At 36.6% G+C, this 17,370-nt stretch overlaps 1 protein-coding gene across 1 annotated transcript; it reads left to right on the forward strand.

Annotated features, from left to right (window-relative positions):
* The first annotated feature begins 248 nt into the window (after window positions 1-248).
* LOC138870111 (uncharacterized) lies at window positions 249-1,684 on the forward strand. The gene is made up of 7 exons (XM_070147741.1): window positions 249-453; window positions 539-592; window positions 711-836; window positions 906-990; window positions 1,087-1,213; window positions 1,400-1,557; window positions 1,666-1,684. Exons 1-7 carry the CDS (start codon window positions 249-251, stop codon window positions 1,682-1,684), a joined length of 774 nt encoding a protein of 257 aa, XP_070003842.1.
* The last annotated feature ends 15,686 nt before the right edge of the window (window positions 1,685-17,370 follow it).

The raw sequence follows: 17,370 nt of genomic DNA on the forward strand, positions 1-17,370 counted from the left end.
ATTAGATTGTGGCACATTCCAGACCGCGAGAAATCAGAAAATTCCAATTTAATCGAATTAATTATTCAAGATGAAAAAGTGCATATTCTTTTATATGTTGTTATTTTTTTTGAGTTGTGATGTATTTTCTTCAACTGATGCGCCTTACTAACTTAAATTTCTTTTCACATTTTTTGTTTTAGGGCGATCGAATTCATGCAACTATTGAGAGAGTTGTTATGCGTATTTTCAAAATAAAAATACATGAAATGAGATTGTATGTTATGAAAAACTTTGTGGTTGGACCAAACAATCTGAAAATTAAGACCAACAAACATAAATTGAAACTGACATTTCCTCATAGGACGAGTGTGGATGAAATTAGTGATCCACAGTTTAGTTTGAATATTTTCAACTTTAAGCCTTTTCAGCATCTCACAAATCAAGTTGAGGTTGATGAGAATGAACTATTCGGTAATTGTTTTACCTTTCGCTATTTTTTGTTGAATGTTTTATCACCTTAATCATAACTATTATTTAAATGTGACAAATGTCATAGGAGAAGTTATTGGTCATGGTAACGTAGAATCGTATAACCAAGGTGGTAAAACAAGTACCTTTATGAACTTGGAGCTCGAGGATCATGAGTACGCTTGCAACCATGAATTGACTTAGTTATAGAATCAATCACTATTATTTTCTCATTATTAATTTGTGTATTTTACATATAGGAGGACCAATATTTCAGCAACATTTTTGGGGAGAATTTGTAGAAGAAATCTTGTCCCACGTGGATGGATCACCCAATCAACGTGTCATAGTGGTTATGCAGCTAATAAAAGCTCACAAATTTCAAGGTACTCGGATCGTAATATTAGATTTAAATTCTATTTTTGTGTGTAAATTAAAATTAATTTTATATGTAGACAAATATTCTGTGCGTAATACTTTTCATTCCTCGAAGCTTTGGATTAATCCTGATCTTCCACAAGTTGCTGAATTTATATCCAGGTTTTTTTATATATAATATAAATTTTATATATGTACTACATAATTTTTTAGCATATTTAGAACTAATACAAATTTGGATTAATGCAGATTATGAAGTGGGCGTGAAGTTAACCTTGAGAGGTTTAGTCAAACAACTTCTCAACGTAATTATTCTGTTTTTGAAGAACTGGCTGCTGGGAATGTGGAAGTTAAAAGCATTGGAGAATTAATTGATTTTTTGCAAGTAAGTAAAATGTTCTTTAGATAAACTATGACTAGCAAATATAGCTCTGTAAACAATTTTCTTTGCTTATTAAATATAATGAATGACATTACATTTAGTTTTGGTTAGGTGCACATTTTTTAGCTTTTTTATTTACAATCAGTTGGAAGTATATACGTAATAGTAGTAATGACTTTCTTTGTACAGGAAGGGCAAATCTGGATTGTTGCTACTATAGTGAATTTAGAACTTGAAAGGGGATGGTCATATGTAGGGTGCAAAAAATGTTCGAAGAAATTTGATAAAATTAGAAATAAGTTTTACTGCAAGAAATGTGAACGTGTTGATTATTCTGCTCTAAAAAGGTTTGACCATAATTTATGCTTAATTAAAAAATATTAGAACATAAATTTAAGTTAAAATTTTTAACTTAAAGACTCTATTTAAGTTCCACAATATTTATGTTTTTTCAGAGGCGGAACTAACAGATGATGAATTGAAAAATCGTTGCTCATAAAAGTTGGATTTTTTTTTGAAAGATTGCGGAAGAAGTTTTTAGGATTTTCCAACAATGCCAGGACCTCTTTACAACGAAGGAGAAGGTGACCATAGCAATAGATTAATCCATGATGAATTGCGTTATAATAGGCGCTCAATGTTAGAGGAACATCAACAATTATTGAGGAACTTGACGGCTGAACAAAAGTCAGTTTATGAGAAAATTATGGCAGCAGTGGATGAGGCCAAAGATGGATTGTTGTTTTTATATGGTTATGGAGGAATTGGCAAGACATTTATTTGGAAGACTCTATCTTCAGGTATATGATCTCGAGGAGATATTGTGTTAACTATTGCATCAAGTGGGATTGCATCTCTTTTGTTACCGGGAGGTCGAACAACACATCTGAGATTTGCAATTCCTCTCAATCCAATTGAAGATTCAACATGCAATATAAAACAAGGTAGTCCTTTGGCAAAATTGATCGTTAAGGCAAAGTTGATTATTTGGGATGAGGCACCGATGATGCATAGATACTGTTTTGAAGCTCTTGATCAAACTCTTAGAGATATTCTTATATTTAAAGACACATCCAGTCTAGATCGACCATTTGGAGGTAAAACAGTTGTTCTTGGTAGTGACTTCAGACAAATTTTGCCAGTCATTACAAAAGGTACTCGACAAGATATTATTAATGCTGCTCTAAACTCTTCATATTTATGGCCCTACTGTGAAATCTTAAAACTAACAAGGAATATGAGATTGTAAGGAAATCAGTTAGGGCCACATTTAGATGAGTTAAAAGAATTTTCAGACTGGATTTTGGCAATTGGTGATGGGAGAATTGGAAGTTCTGTTGATGGCATTGAAAAGGTTCGAATCCCCGATGATCTTCTCATACATAATTGTGATGATACAATATCTGCAATTGTAGAAAGTACTTATCCTGATTTCTTTAAACATTCCAATGACATAGATTACCTCCAGCAAAGAGCAATTCTTGCTCCGACTCTTGACATGGTGGAATCTATCAATGATTATATTGTTTCACTCAATCATAATCCTGAGAAGACATATTTGAGTTCTGATACGATTTGTATGTCTGATCATGCTTTTACAGCTCTGGACCACGTACATACACCAGAATTCCTGAACAATATTAAATGTTCTGGAGTTCCAAATCACTCCATGACTCTAAAGGTTGGTGTTCATCTGATGTTACTGAGAAATATAGACCAGTCATCGGGATTATGCAATGGTACAAGGTTGATCATCACAAGACTTGGAAATCGAGTTATTGAAGCCAAGGATTTATCAGGTAATATGGCTGGAGAAAAAGTGTTTATTCCAAGAATGACGTTGACTCCGTCTGATGCGAGAATACCTTTTAAGTTCCAACGACGACAATTTTCAATTGTGGTGTCTTTTGCCATGACAATTAATAAAAGTCAAGGCCAGTCATTGTCTCATGTTGGGTTATTTTTGAAGAAATCAGTATTTACACATGGACAGTTGTATGTTGCTCTTTCACGAGTGACAAGTAGAAAAGGGTTAAAGATTTTAGTTTACGATGATGATGGACAAAAAACAAATGAAGCTAGAAATGTAGTGTACAAAGAAGTTTTCCATAATTTAATTTAATACGTTATTAAATAATTTATCATTTAATTATATTATTACGTATTGTTATTGTCTTCTGATCCTTTGATCTTATGTATCATTTTTTAATTAATATTTTTAATTTGGTATAACTATGTTATGTGGCAGTTCACTAGAGGTTTATCACTACAAAGAGTGATAAGCTTGCTCAAGGAGTCACTGGGTTGATTCAGTCGCATATTAGTCCTCCGTCGTTTTTGTGGCTTAATCCACAAAGTTCCAAGCTTTTTGATGTAGAGTTGATTAGTCAAAGTTTCATTCCGAGGGATTTTGGGATAACTGTGGATAACACTGTCATTTCAGAGTTTTCCGCGATTTTTGATATTGGGAACAGATCTTAAACACTGTGTTCACTCGAATATGCCAGTTTAATTAGGAAAGAGGGAGTAACAGTAAGGTTGGTACTTTGAATAATGTCAGTTATGAAATATTGTATACAGGAACCACACGCTGCAACACCAGCAAGAAGGTTTGGTACAGGATATGATCAAAAAATTTTCCAGTCATATTTCTTTTTCTGTTTGCCATCTTTCTCTGCTTAGAACTTTTTCTTTCCTGGTTGGTATTTTATTGTTTATACCCATATGAAATATATTATTATTTGCTACAAAAATATTTCCTTAAGCACATGCTTCATATCAAGCAAATAGTATAACATCATTATTTTCGTGGAATATTCATATCAAACAAATTGTATAATATCATTATTTTTTATGGAACATTTATTAGGAGATGGAATGAAAGTTTTAATGGAGTCTTAAAATATTTTTAATGTTTGGTTGTAAAGATGGTATTATTACTAACATATTAAACTTTACGGTGTAGATCGTTCATTTTAATTATTCGCGCATCGCGCGGGTACTAATCTATATTATATTAAAAGAAGAGTAGTGAAGCATGACATTAAGCCAAGTGACAAGCTAAAAAGAAGCCACTTGGAAATTTTAAGAAAACATTAAAAATTTGAATTATAAATGGAAACATAATTAATGAAAGTAGTAGTTCAATAAGAATTGTTTTTTATTATGATACAAATCTCTATTATATTATTAAGATTTTAATCTGGAAAATAAATAACATATAGTAGTATAATTTAGTTAATATTTTTTTGTATAATTATGGTAGGGACGAATTAATTAATTAATTGATCAAGCTTTGTAACTGACCTTATTTTAGTACAATATGCATTACTGTAGGTATCTTTAATTAAAATTTTGTGTATAATTCAGTTATGGTAGGTATCATTTTTTGAGAAAGAATCAATTAAATTTTCGTTTTGTATCTTACACATTAATTTTAAGTTGAAATAATAATTCTATATTTAGTACAAGCTTTATAACTGACCTTATTTTGGTAAAATATATATTTCTATATGTATTTTTTATTAAAATTTTTATATTCAATATACAATATACTTTTGTTTTCGCAATGGGACTACTGCTGCACACAGGAGCCACCATTTCACTTGCACTGCTATTCATTCTGTTCAATTTGACGTTGAAAGGAATATAATATGCTATTTCTTCATGCAGATATATGATTTTGACTGTCATTATAAAGATGCTGGAGTTACTAAATTCGCAATAAAATATATTGTTGTGAGAAACTGCTTAGGAAATGCCAAGACTGATTGTTTCTATCAACGTGGAATTCTCATACTGAATGGGGAAAGTATGCAACAATTTTAGATGCCAACTAAGTTTCCTTCCGAAGGATCATTCTGGCATATCTTCTTCGTTATCTCATGAGTAATACAATATATGTTGTCTCTTATTTCCGTAAAAAATGGCCGCCCAAGGACCAGAAATTCTTGAGTTTTTACCCATGTCTTTTTGTAGTGATAAACCTCAATACAAAGGACAATTTATGGAAAATGCACTATAATATGTTCATGAGCATTTGCTACAATATTCCATTAAGTATATGCTTCATATCAAGCAAATTGTATAGCATCATTATTTTTCGTGGAACATTCATATCAAGCAAATTGTATAGTTTCATTATTTTTTATGGAACGTTTATTAGGAGATGGAAAGAAAGTTTTACTAGAGTCTCAAAATATTTTTAATGTTTGGTTGTAAAGATGGTATTAACACTAACATATTAAACTTTACGGTGTAGATCATTCTTTTTAATTATTCGCGCATCGTGAGTACTAATACTAGTATATCATAATATGTTTCTCGTATTGTCGATTTGTTCATCTCGTATTATACATGCTCAAATATTTGGTTGATAACTCAAAGATACAAATATAGTATTCAATTTAGAACATCACGCCCTGATCTTTGAAAAACTTAAGACTTGTGGGGAAAAAATTAAATAAAAGATATAGATTCAATTAATGTATTGTGATGTTTTGTTGAGACTCTTGATGCATGCAAATATTTGGTTATTAAACTCATGCAAATTAGAGGTTCTTGTGTTGTTTGTAATACTTCTCTAGATTATGATATGGTTTACGTGTTATTTTTCTTTTACTCTTTGTACAATGTTACAAAATATATACTTGTTGTTATACAGAGTAATACCATCTGCATGCATCTGGGCGATCAAACCTAAATTATTTAAAATTTTGCTGGACCATAAAAAAAGACCTACGGAACAGTAATCATCGCTTCGCCAAGACTGTTCCTCATTTTTGGCGTTTTAATGACATAAAACTAGAATTCCGCTCGATTCCTATATTTTTGTGTGATATGGCTCATGTCATTTGCATGCATCCGAGCGACTAGACCTGAATCGCCTACAATTTTTTCGGCCCATAAAAAGATCTAAGGAATAATAGTCATTACTTCGCCATGATCGTTGCTCATTTTTTTTGCGTTTTAGGACTTTAAAACTAGAATTACGTCTCATTCCTAGATTTTCGTGTGCTATGGCCCATGCCATCTGCATGCATCACGGGCGACCGTACCTGAATCACCTACAATTTTGTCGGCCCATCAAGAACGACCTAGGGAATAAGAGTCACTGTTTCGCCATGACTGTTGCTCGTTTTTTTGCGTTTTAGGGTTTTAAAAGTAGAATTATGCTCGATTTCCAGATTTTCGTGTGCTATAGCACACGCTATTTGCATGCATCAGGGCAATCGGACCCGAATCACTTAAAATTTTACAGGCCCATCGAAAACGACCTAAGGAACAATAGTCACCGCTTTACCATGATCGTTCTTTATTTTTTGGTATTTTAGGGCCATAAAACTGGAATACCGACCGATTCCCAGATTTTCGTATGCTATAAAGCCCACACCATCTGCATGCATATGGGCAACCAAACCCGAATCGTCTAAAATTTTGCCGGCCCATAAAAAACGATCTAATAAAAAATAGTCACCATTTCGCCATGACCATTCCTTGTTTTTTGGCGTTTTAGAACCATAAAACTGGAATTCCGCTTGATTCCCAGATTTTCGTGTGCTATTGCCCACGCCATCTGCGTGCATCTAGGCAACTAACCCGAATCACCTAAAATTTCGCCAGCCCATAAAAAATGACCTAAGGAAAAATAGTCATCACTTCGACATGATCATTCCTCATTTATTGGCGTTTTAATACCATAAAACTAGAATTCCGCCCGATTCTCAGATTTTTGTGTGCTATGGCTTACACCATTTGCATGCATCCGGGCGACTGGACCTGAGTCACCTACAATTTTGTCGTCCTATCAAAAATGACATAAGGAACAACATTCACTGCTTCGCTATGACCGTTCCTTATTTATTAGCATTTTATTGCCATAAAACTAAAATTTCCCCAATTCCTAGATTTTTATATGCTATGACCCACACTATTTTCATTCACCTGGGCGACCAGACCCGAATTGCCTACAATTTTGCTGGCTCATAGAAAATAGCCTGGAATAATAGTCACCGCTACGCCATGATCATTTCTCGTTTTTTGGTATTTTAGAGCCATAAAACTGGAATTCCGCTAGCACACGCCATCTGCATGCATCCTGACGATCAAATCTGAATCGCCTAAAATTGTATCGGTCCATCAAAACGGCCTAAAGAACAATAGTCATCACTTCGCCATGACCGTTTCTCATTTTTTGGCGTTTTAGGGCCATAAAACTGGAGTTTTGACCGATTTCGATATTTTTGTGTGCTATAGCCCATGCCATATGTATACATCAAGACAATCAGACCCGAATCGCTTAAAATTTTGCCGGTCCATAAGAAACGACCTAAAGAACAATAGTCATTATTTTGCCATGACAGTTCCTCCTTTTTGGCATTTTAGGGCCATAAAATTGGAATTCCGCCCAACTCCTAGATTTTTGTGTGCTATAGCTTACGCCATCTGCATGCATCCGGGCGACCAGACCCCAATCGCCTAATATTTTGCCGAATCATAAAAAACGACTAACAAATAATAGCCAGCGTTTCACCATGACCGTTCCACATTTTTTGACATTTTAGGGCCATAAAATTAGAATTTTGCCTGATTTTCACATTTTCGTGTGCTATAGCCCACGCTATCTGCATGTATCCTAGCGAACAGATTAGAATTTAAGCGATCTAAGAAACAATAATCATCACTTAGCCATGACCGTTCCTTCTTTTTGGTGTTTTAGAGCCATAAAGTTAGAATTTCGCTCGATTCTCAGATTTTCATGTGCTATAGCCTGCACCCTCTGCATGCGTCCGGACCCGAATTGCCTAAAAATTTATCTGCTTATAAAAAATAACCTAAGAAACAATAGTCACTGCTTCACCATGACAGTTCCTCCTCTTTTTTTTTTTTTTTTGCGTTTTAGGGCCATAAAACTAGAATACCGTGCTATAGCCCACACCATTGCCATGCATCCGCGCGACCCGATTTGCCTAAAATTTTGCCAGTCCATCAAAAACGACCTAAGAAATAATAGCCACCGCTTTGCCATGACTGTTCCTCATTTTTTAGTCTTATAGGGCCATAAACCTGAAATTTCGCGATTTCTATATTTTCGTGTGTTATAACTCACGCCATCTGCATGCATCCGGGCGACCGGACCTGAATTGCCTAAAATTTTACCGACACATCAAAAACGACCTAAGGAATAATATTCACTGCTTCGCCTTGATCGTTCCTCGTTATTTGGTGTTTTAGGGCCGTAAAATTAGAATTCTGCCCGATTGCCAGATTTTCGTGTATTATAGTCCTCACCATCTGCACGCATCGGGGCGACATGACCCGAATCGCCTAAAATTTTGCCACCCCATAAAAACGACCTAAGGAAAAATAGTCACCACTTCTCCATGTCACACCTCCTTTTTATACCCCCGGAAGGGCATATGGGAATTTTTTCCAATTTAAGTGACAATCGAAACAAGACTATTTATTTATTTAGAGTCGTCACTTGGGATAATTTATGGTGTCCCAAGTTACCAGTTTAAAATCTCGAATCGAGGAAGATTGACTCTGTTTTATAGTCCGCGAGCACAAAAATCCGGGTAAGGAATTTTGTTAAACTGAGAGAGGGTGTTAGGCATTCCCGGGTTCCGTGGTTCTAGCACGGTCGCTCAACTATTATTATTGGCCTAATTATCTGATTTTAAAACACTTTTAAACCTATGTGCATTTTTAACTTTAAAATCATTTTTATTTATTTAAAGAATTATTTCAGGGTTATTTAAAACACATCGTAAGCCACGCTACATGAAATGCACCCGTGAGTCACGACACATTCTATTTAACCTTGTTGGAAATTAGAACCGGGTCACATAAAATGTACCCCCAGATTTTAGTAATAGCCGTGATAATTATATAATTAACGCGCCTAAAACAAACTACGAAGTTCATTTTTCTTATATCTAAGTTATGAGATTAGTATGAGGGCCATAGGCGATTGAATTAAAATGAAACACCTCAATCTATTTGTAAAGGACTATATTTGATTAAACTGTCTAGGAAATCTTATAAAAAAAGCGGCCCTTTAATCATTAAAAGCCGACTGGTTTTTATCCTACTTCTAAAGATAGTGCTGAAAGGAGGTACTGGGTTCAATACGAACCCCAAACTGTGGCCAGGAAAACGACTACCCATTTTCAAGTGGGCCACAAGCCCAAGCCCAATACAACACTCCGAATGCTCAAAAACCTTCTCACTCAATTATGACTCTTAAAAGGGCCCAGATGCTCAAAACCATACTTCAACAAGAGGTAAACCCACAAAATTACAATATGAATCAACTCAACACATGAAATCAACATCTTACTCAGGCAGACTTAAACATGTTTGAACAAAACCAAAGAAAAACATTCATCATCTGACTCAGTTTCCTTATACAGATAGTTGGAGCATTCTATATACCCAATGAGAAGATTTTAAATCAGATTACAACCCAACATAATAACCTAACTATTAACTCAAAGCTCACAAATGTGATACAACATCAGTATATAAATGAGCAAACAAAAGTGCATATAAGAAAAGCTGAATTATTACATAAAATGAATGAACTTAGAGAACATGGAGATAAAAATTAACAGGCAACATGATCAGTAGATTTCCTCATTTTGGATTACACACTTCAAACTTGTCATTCCATGCCACTTAGGGTCCAAGAAATACTTGGATGCCAAATCAAAATTAAAGTGAGGATTTCAGCCAAATTGTGAGCAAAACAGCAACAACAAAGCAATCACAGCTTCTTTCCAGAACTAAACCATGTATCATCACTTTTGGAGTTTGAAAATTTCAGAAAATTGCTTCTAGTTTCTTGTGAGAGATTAGAAAAAGGACTCAGGACAATACTTTTTGCAGAGAATGAACTTTAAAAATCTGTATTTTTGAAGAAAATCCTCAGCTGTTTCTATTTTTGGACTCTAGACCTCTACCCTAAAGAATGAGTAAAATAGGCCTTATATAGAACGATTCTAGGGCAGCATCACCTGATTTTATTTATTCATTATTACCTCTCTTCAATTCCCTTTTGTTCAATTCAAACCCCAAACTTTAAACCTATTTGTTAAATCAGCCTATTTCCCACTTTCCTAGAACTTTCCTAGGTAGTTATGAAAGATTATTTCAATCCAAATCCCCTAAATACCCTTTGACTTTCTGTTATTTACCCTTTAGAAAAGTACCAGCAATTGGGCTATATAGCCAAACATGCTCAACCTGCCTTTTGGGCTTCTGTATTAACAAGCCCAAACTGAATCCCAAACCATAATGAGGAATGAATTCAATTGAAAACTTAAGCAAGCATCCTCTGAATTTAAATGAAAATGGACTTTTAAAAGAAACACCCGAAAGACAATAATTTATCAACAACTGCAATTAAACTAAGTGTTAAGCTACTGAGATGAGATTCAAGCAACCTTAAATAAACAATAAAATTAACAGAACAATTTAAAACTGGAATCATGAAAAGCAAAAAATCAAAACCTAGATATGCTAAAGCACGAACAATAAGGAAAATAGAAAGGGGTAGTGGTTATTACCTAAACAAATGTGGAAGAAAGCTTTGACAAGCACTGACCGAACAAAAGGGTTCGAATAACTCTAGGATGACCCGAAATCAATGCTAATCGGTTGTTCTTGCCAAGAACAATCGACTAGCATGGATCTCGAGCCAACACGAGCCTTGTAAAACCAATAAACGGTTAAAAAAGACACAAACTCGATCCTTTCTGTTTTTGTTAGATCCGGCTCTGAGAGCATTTGATGTGGATTTTGGAAAATTTGGTGGTGGATTAGAAACAGGGGTGGGTAGTGATTGTGTGGTATGAACTTGGGGTTGATTAAAGTTGCGCCACCGGCCGGTGAGTTGAGAGGATATTAAGGCGGCTAGAGTTTTCTTTAGGTTTGGTTAGAGACAGATTGGGGGGGGGGGGTTAATGGGGTATGGGGGGATGTTAGAATAATTAAATACAAATGAAGCCCCAGTTCCGGGCCATTGGATTATTGAAATCCAACGGCTGAGATGACATAGACTCGAAACGGGGTCGTTTGGTTGAGAATGGGAGCCGGACCGGGCTGGAGGGATTGGGCTTGACTGGAATGGGTAAGGAAATGTGTTCTGGGCCAGTTTTGGGAATGGATTTGGGTATTGAATTGGCCGAAATTCAAAACAAATCTCCTATCCTTCAATTCTTTTCTTATTTTCCTTTTCTTCTTTATTTGTTTTTTCTTTTTCCTTTTTTTTAATACCAAAACTAAATCCCGAAATTAATCTAAAATACAAAATTAAGCTAATTGTCTGGTTATAAAAATTATAAAAATCACTTAGTTCTAAATTAAAGAGAAAAATCAATAACCTAAAGATTTAAAGGTAAAAATGTAAAAATGATCTATTTTTGTAATTTTCAATTTTTATAAAATAAGTAATTACTGATTAATCCTAAAAATGTAAAAATAAAACTTAAATTCAATGCATGGTATTTTTGGTATTTTCATAATTTAAATAAAACTTAAACATGCACAGAAATGCAAACAATTAGCACAAATTTCCACAAAATCCTATAACATTGCAAAAAAATGGAAAAAATTATTTTCTTATATTTTCTAGGAGTAATTCCTATAGGGAAAAAATCACGTGCTCACAGCTGCCCCTCTTTGCTCGGAAACACGAAGAGTTTTCGTGCAAAGATAAAGTGAGCGGATACGAGCGATTTTTGCCCGTTTGAATACTCCGTGGGAAGCATTTTTGAAAGATTTAACCGCACCCTGCTTCCGAGGTTGCCTACATATCCTTGGCTATAAAGGAATCAGGTTAGTGTAGTTCGAGAAGTTTCAGTAGATGAGACTACCAGGAAGCTGTGATTTCACTGTTGCTGTTGCTGCTACTGCTTGCTGAACTCCTTATTACAACGAAACTAAACTAAACTATAATTTATGAATTACAAGAATCCTATCTACATATCTTCAAACTTGATCTTACAATTTCTGTCGCTCTATTGACTTGTATTCTCCAGGTGAGCTTCCTTTGTTGCCAACCTGAATTGCATTCTAAGGTGAATTCCCTTATTCCCCAGGTGGGCTTGATTGCCAATATTTGAACTGTATTCCCTTGTTCTCCAGATGGGCGCCTGATTACCAAAACTTGAATTGTATTCCCTTTGTTACCTTAAACTGTTTTCCCTTGAAACCTGTGTTGTCTTCCTTTGAAACTTGAACTGCTTTCCTTGTTTTCCAGGTGGGTGCCTGATTGCCAAAACCTGAACTGTATTCCCTTGCTCTCCAGATGGGCGCCTGATTGCCAAAACTTTAACTGTATTCCCTTGCTCAGATTGCCAAAACTTTAACTGTATTCCCTTGCTCTCTAGGTGGGCGCCTGATTGCCAAGACTTGAACTGATTTTCCTCGAAACTTGACCTGTTTTTCCTTGTTCTACAGGTGGGTGCCTGATTTCCAACACCTGCACTGCTTTTCTTTGAAACTTGACTTGCTTTCCTTTGTTCTCCAGGTGGGCTCCTGATTGCTGAACTTGAATCGTCTTCCTTTGCACATTGCTGCTTTCCCTTTGTTCTCCAGATGGGTGCCTGATTACCAACTTTTGAATTGTTTTCCTTTCCTCTGAAACTTGAATTGTTTCCCCTTGTTTTCTAGGTGGACGCCTGATTGCAGACACTCGAACCATCTTCTCTTGCTACTTGGAACTGTTTTCCCTCGAAACTTGCACCATTTTTCCTTGCTCTCCAGGTGGGCGCCTGATTGCTGAACTTGCACTGTTTTCCTTTGAAACTGGAGCTGTTCTTCTTTATTCTCCAGGTGGGTGCCTTATTGCTGAGCTTGACCCGCTTTCCTTTGAACTTGTGTCGTCATCCCTTGTTCTCCAGGTAGGTGCCTGATTGTTGAACCTGAACTGCTTTCTCTTGAGATTTCTTTTCCTTTGAACTGTCTTTCCTTATTTTCCAGGTGGATGCCTGATTGCTGAACCTGAATTGTCCTCTTCTTGAAACTGCTTTTCTTTTGAACTGTCTTCCCTTGTTCTCCAGGTGGGTGCCTGATTGCTTGAACCTGAACTGCTTTCTATTCTTGAAACTCGTGTTGTCTTCCCTTGTCCTCCAGGTGGGCGCCTAATTGTTGAACCTGAATTGTCCTCTTCTTGAAACTGCTTTTCTTTTGAACTGTCTTCCCTTGTTCTCCAGGTGGGTGTTTGATTGCTTGAACCTGAGCTGCTTTTTATTCTTGAAACTTGTGTTGTCTTCCCTTGTTCTCCAGGTGGGCGCCTGATTGCTGAACCTGAATTGTCCTCTTCTTGAAACTGCTTTTCTTTTGAATTGTCTTCCCTTGTTCTCCAGGTGGGTGACTGATTTCTTGAACCTAAACTGCTTTCTATTCTTGAAACTCGTGTTTTCTTCCCTTGTTCTCCATGTGGGCACCTGATTTCAACAAAACAGACAAAACAAAAGAAATTTTCTGCCCTAGTTTGATATTGGGAACATTTGTGGGTGTTAACCGATTCTTGTTATCAAAATAAATTCTAAACCGAATTCCTTTATCCTGAAAATTTCAAACCAAGCCTCATCTCAAAAGCGAAGAACTTAAATGCCAAATTATACTTCCCAAAAGTAGACCTGTTGTCAGACCTTGTCATTTGCAAGGGTCTCAAAACTTACTAAATCTTGTTATCCGGAAGGGTACTGGAACTTGTTGCCGAGCTTGTTTGGCACCTGTTTTCCTCACGGAGGGTTTTTCCGAAACAAACGAAATTTCCTGCCCCTGTTTCAATCAAAGAAAAATCTTGTCAGTTTGAAAATGTGGTGGTTAGTTTGCGGCATTCTTGCTGAGGGTGGCCTTTCCACTGCCATGCTTTGTTCTTCTCAGCTGCATCTGACAGGCAAAGAGTTATTTCACCTTCTGATTGAACCTTAACCACAAAATCTTGAATGATCCTAGTGCTCTATAGTCAACCTTCTATTTTAACATATCTGTCTGTCCCATCTAAACCTCTATGTTTTTCCCCACAATTCACGAAACCACTTGATCATTTGAACCCCGGATAACACCTTGTTTTCCATCTCGCATCATGCTATTTTTGGCATGTTGTGGCTGCACTTTTCTTTGTGCAATTTGGAAGTTGGTAATAAGCTTTGCAATCCTTTCGTTTGCTTAGCAAGTCTAACATTGAGAAAGCTTTAGAGGAATAAACCCAAAAGGAAATGAAATGCAATGACTTCGAGATTATGAATAGAGAAGAGAATCAAAACAGAAAGATTGTTTGAGGAAGAAAGGGAAAAATGACTTATCTGAGTGAAACTGCTGGCATCAATGGTCATGACATGCACTTCGGATTAATCAGCCTAGTCCATTCAGTCAATCCTATTTCAGTCTTCACACTTTATGCCTAGGGTTCCCATAATCTGATTCCTTTGCAAAGTCAACAACCTTGTTCGGCTTGCGGTGCCCTGAAGGGTTTTCACCAGCAAACCTCTCTCATTTATTTATCTCTCAACTCACTTTTGCTTTACGACGCCCGTGAGAGTTTTCACCAATAGGACTCTCTCTTTTTTTAATTTCTCTCAGATTTCCATCGCCTTACGGTGCCTGTGAGGGTTTTCACCATTAAGACTCTCTCATTTTTCATTTTCCTGTTCAGAACAGAGTGTTGCCCCTGATATGAGTCACCTCTACTTGCTCGACTTGACATCTCTCGAAGACTGATCGGAAGGTCTTTGTTTGGACCGTAACGTGGGCTTTTGGATAGGGTTAGAAAGAAAGGATATCACAAAGGCTCAAAACAGCTTGAATGGGTTCAAAATTACAACTTTTGGAATCAGATCTCTTACAACGACCACAACTTTCTACCCCAGTTTCTTTGCTCTGGGACTTTTGAAATTTTTGATGGGACCGAACCATGAGGCTACCTACGTATCCTTAAAAGGAATCAGGTCGAACGTAGTTCATGTCATAGGAATTACTTTGTTGTTGTTACTTTTCTCTTTCTTTCTCTTTCTCTCTTTTTCCTTTTCTCTTCTTTCTTTTTTTTTCTTTCTTTTCTCCTTTTTTTCTTCTTCTTTTTCTTTTTTCGCTCTTTTCTATTCTTTTCTTTCTCTTTTCTCTTCTCTTCCTCTCTTTCCTTCTTTACTTACCTTTTGCGTTCGTGTTTCTGAATTTTGCTAATGATTCCAAAAGAGAGGTATGAAAGAAAATAAATAAGGCTCAAAGGGGTAACAAAGGACAAAGTGTTTAGATAGTAGAATAAAATGCCTTCGGCATTCTAATCTTCAAAATGTGCCAAGTATAAACAACAATTAGATAAACCAAAGAAATCATGCATACTATCTTTTGACTATATCAGAATTGATAGCCATATCTACATATTTGCCTTCTACATCTGTTAAATATAAAGCACCATTGGACAACACTCTTGTTACAATGAACGACCCCTGCCAATTTGGGGCGAACTTGCCTTTTGCTTCAGCCTGATGTGGAAGGATGCGCTTCAATACTTGCTGACCCACTTTAAATTTTCGCGGACGCACCTTCTTGTTGTATCCTCTTGTCATTCTCTTTTGATACAACTGGCCATGACACACTACTGCCAATCTTTTCTCATCAATCAAACTCAATTGCTCCAAACGGGTTTTGACCCACTCATCATCATCAATTTCGGCCTCAGCAACAATCCGAAGGGATGGGATTTCAACTTCCGCGGGTATCACTGCTTCAATGCCATATACCAACAAATAAGGAGTTGTACCTACTAAAATGCGAATAGTAGTGCGATAACCCAACAGAGCAAAGGGCAACTTCTCATGCCATTGCCTGGAACCTTGCACCATTTTCCGAAGTATCTTCTTTATGTTCTTGTTGGCTGCATCGACTGCTCCATTCACCTTGGGGCGGTATAGGGTGGAATTGCGATGCATAATCTTAAACTGTTGACATACCTCTTTCATTAGATGACTGTTAAGATTAGCACTATTATCTATGATGATCACCTTTTGGATTCCGAACCGACAAATGATATTTGAATGAACAAAATCAACCACTATCTTCTTGGTCACAGATTTGAAAGTTTTAGCTTTAACCCACTTAGTGAAATAGTCAATGGCCACCAGAATGAACCTGTGTCCATTGGATGTTGTTAGCTCAATTGGTCCAATGACATCCATACCCCAAGCAACAAAGGTCCATAGTGCGAACATTGTGTGCAATTCAGAAGGCGGAGAATGAATCAAATCTTCATGTACTTGGCATTGATGACACTTGCGCACAAAACTAATACAATCTCGCTCCATGGTGAGCCAATAATAACCTGCTCGAAGAATTTTCTTTGCCAGAACATACCCACTCATATGCGGCCCACAGACTTCGGAATGCACTTTGGTCATGACAGTCGTGGCTTGTCTAGCATCTATATATCTTAACAATCCAAGATCTGGAGTTATTTTGTACAAAACTCCTCCACTGAAGAAAAATCCACTTGCCAAACGTCGAATTGTTCTCTTTTGATCCCATGTGGCTTCTACCAGATATACTCCCTGATATCGTGGAACCAAGGTTCATCGTCAAGTTCTTCTTCTACCATGTTACAGTAAGCAATCTGATCGCAGACCTGGATATGCAAAGGGTCAATATAACCCTTATCTGGATGATGTAACATCGATGCCAGAGTAGCCAAAGCGTCAACAACCTCATTGTGGATCCCAGGGATATGCCTGAATTCCACTAATCTGAACCACTAACAGAGATCCTGCAGACATTGCCGATACGGTATGAGTTTCAAATCTCGAGTCTCCCATTCTCTCTGAATCTGGTGCACCAACAAATCTGAATCCCCCAAAACTAGCACTTCTTGGACTCCCATGTCCACAACCAACCTTAAACCCAAAATGCATGCTTCATACTCGGCCATGTTGTTGGTACAGTAGAAACGAAGCTGAGTTGTGACAATGTAGTGATGCCCTATTTCAGAAATGAGTATAGCTCCTATTCCAACGTCTTTTATGTTAGCGGCCCCATCAAAGAAGAGTTTCCAACCGGGCTTTTTATCCTTATCGACCTCGTCGATATGCATTACCTCTTTATTAGGAAAGTAAGTCCTCAAAGGTTCATATTCGTCATCCACCGGGTTCTCGGCCAAG

This window comes from Nicotiana sylvestris, chromosome 6 (assembly GCF_000393655.2).
Source record: "Nicotiana sylvestris chromosome 6, ASM39365v2, whole genome shotgun sequence".
NCBI lineage: Eukaryota > Viridiplantae > Streptophyta > Magnoliopsida > Solanales > Solanaceae > Nicotiana > Nicotiana sylvestris.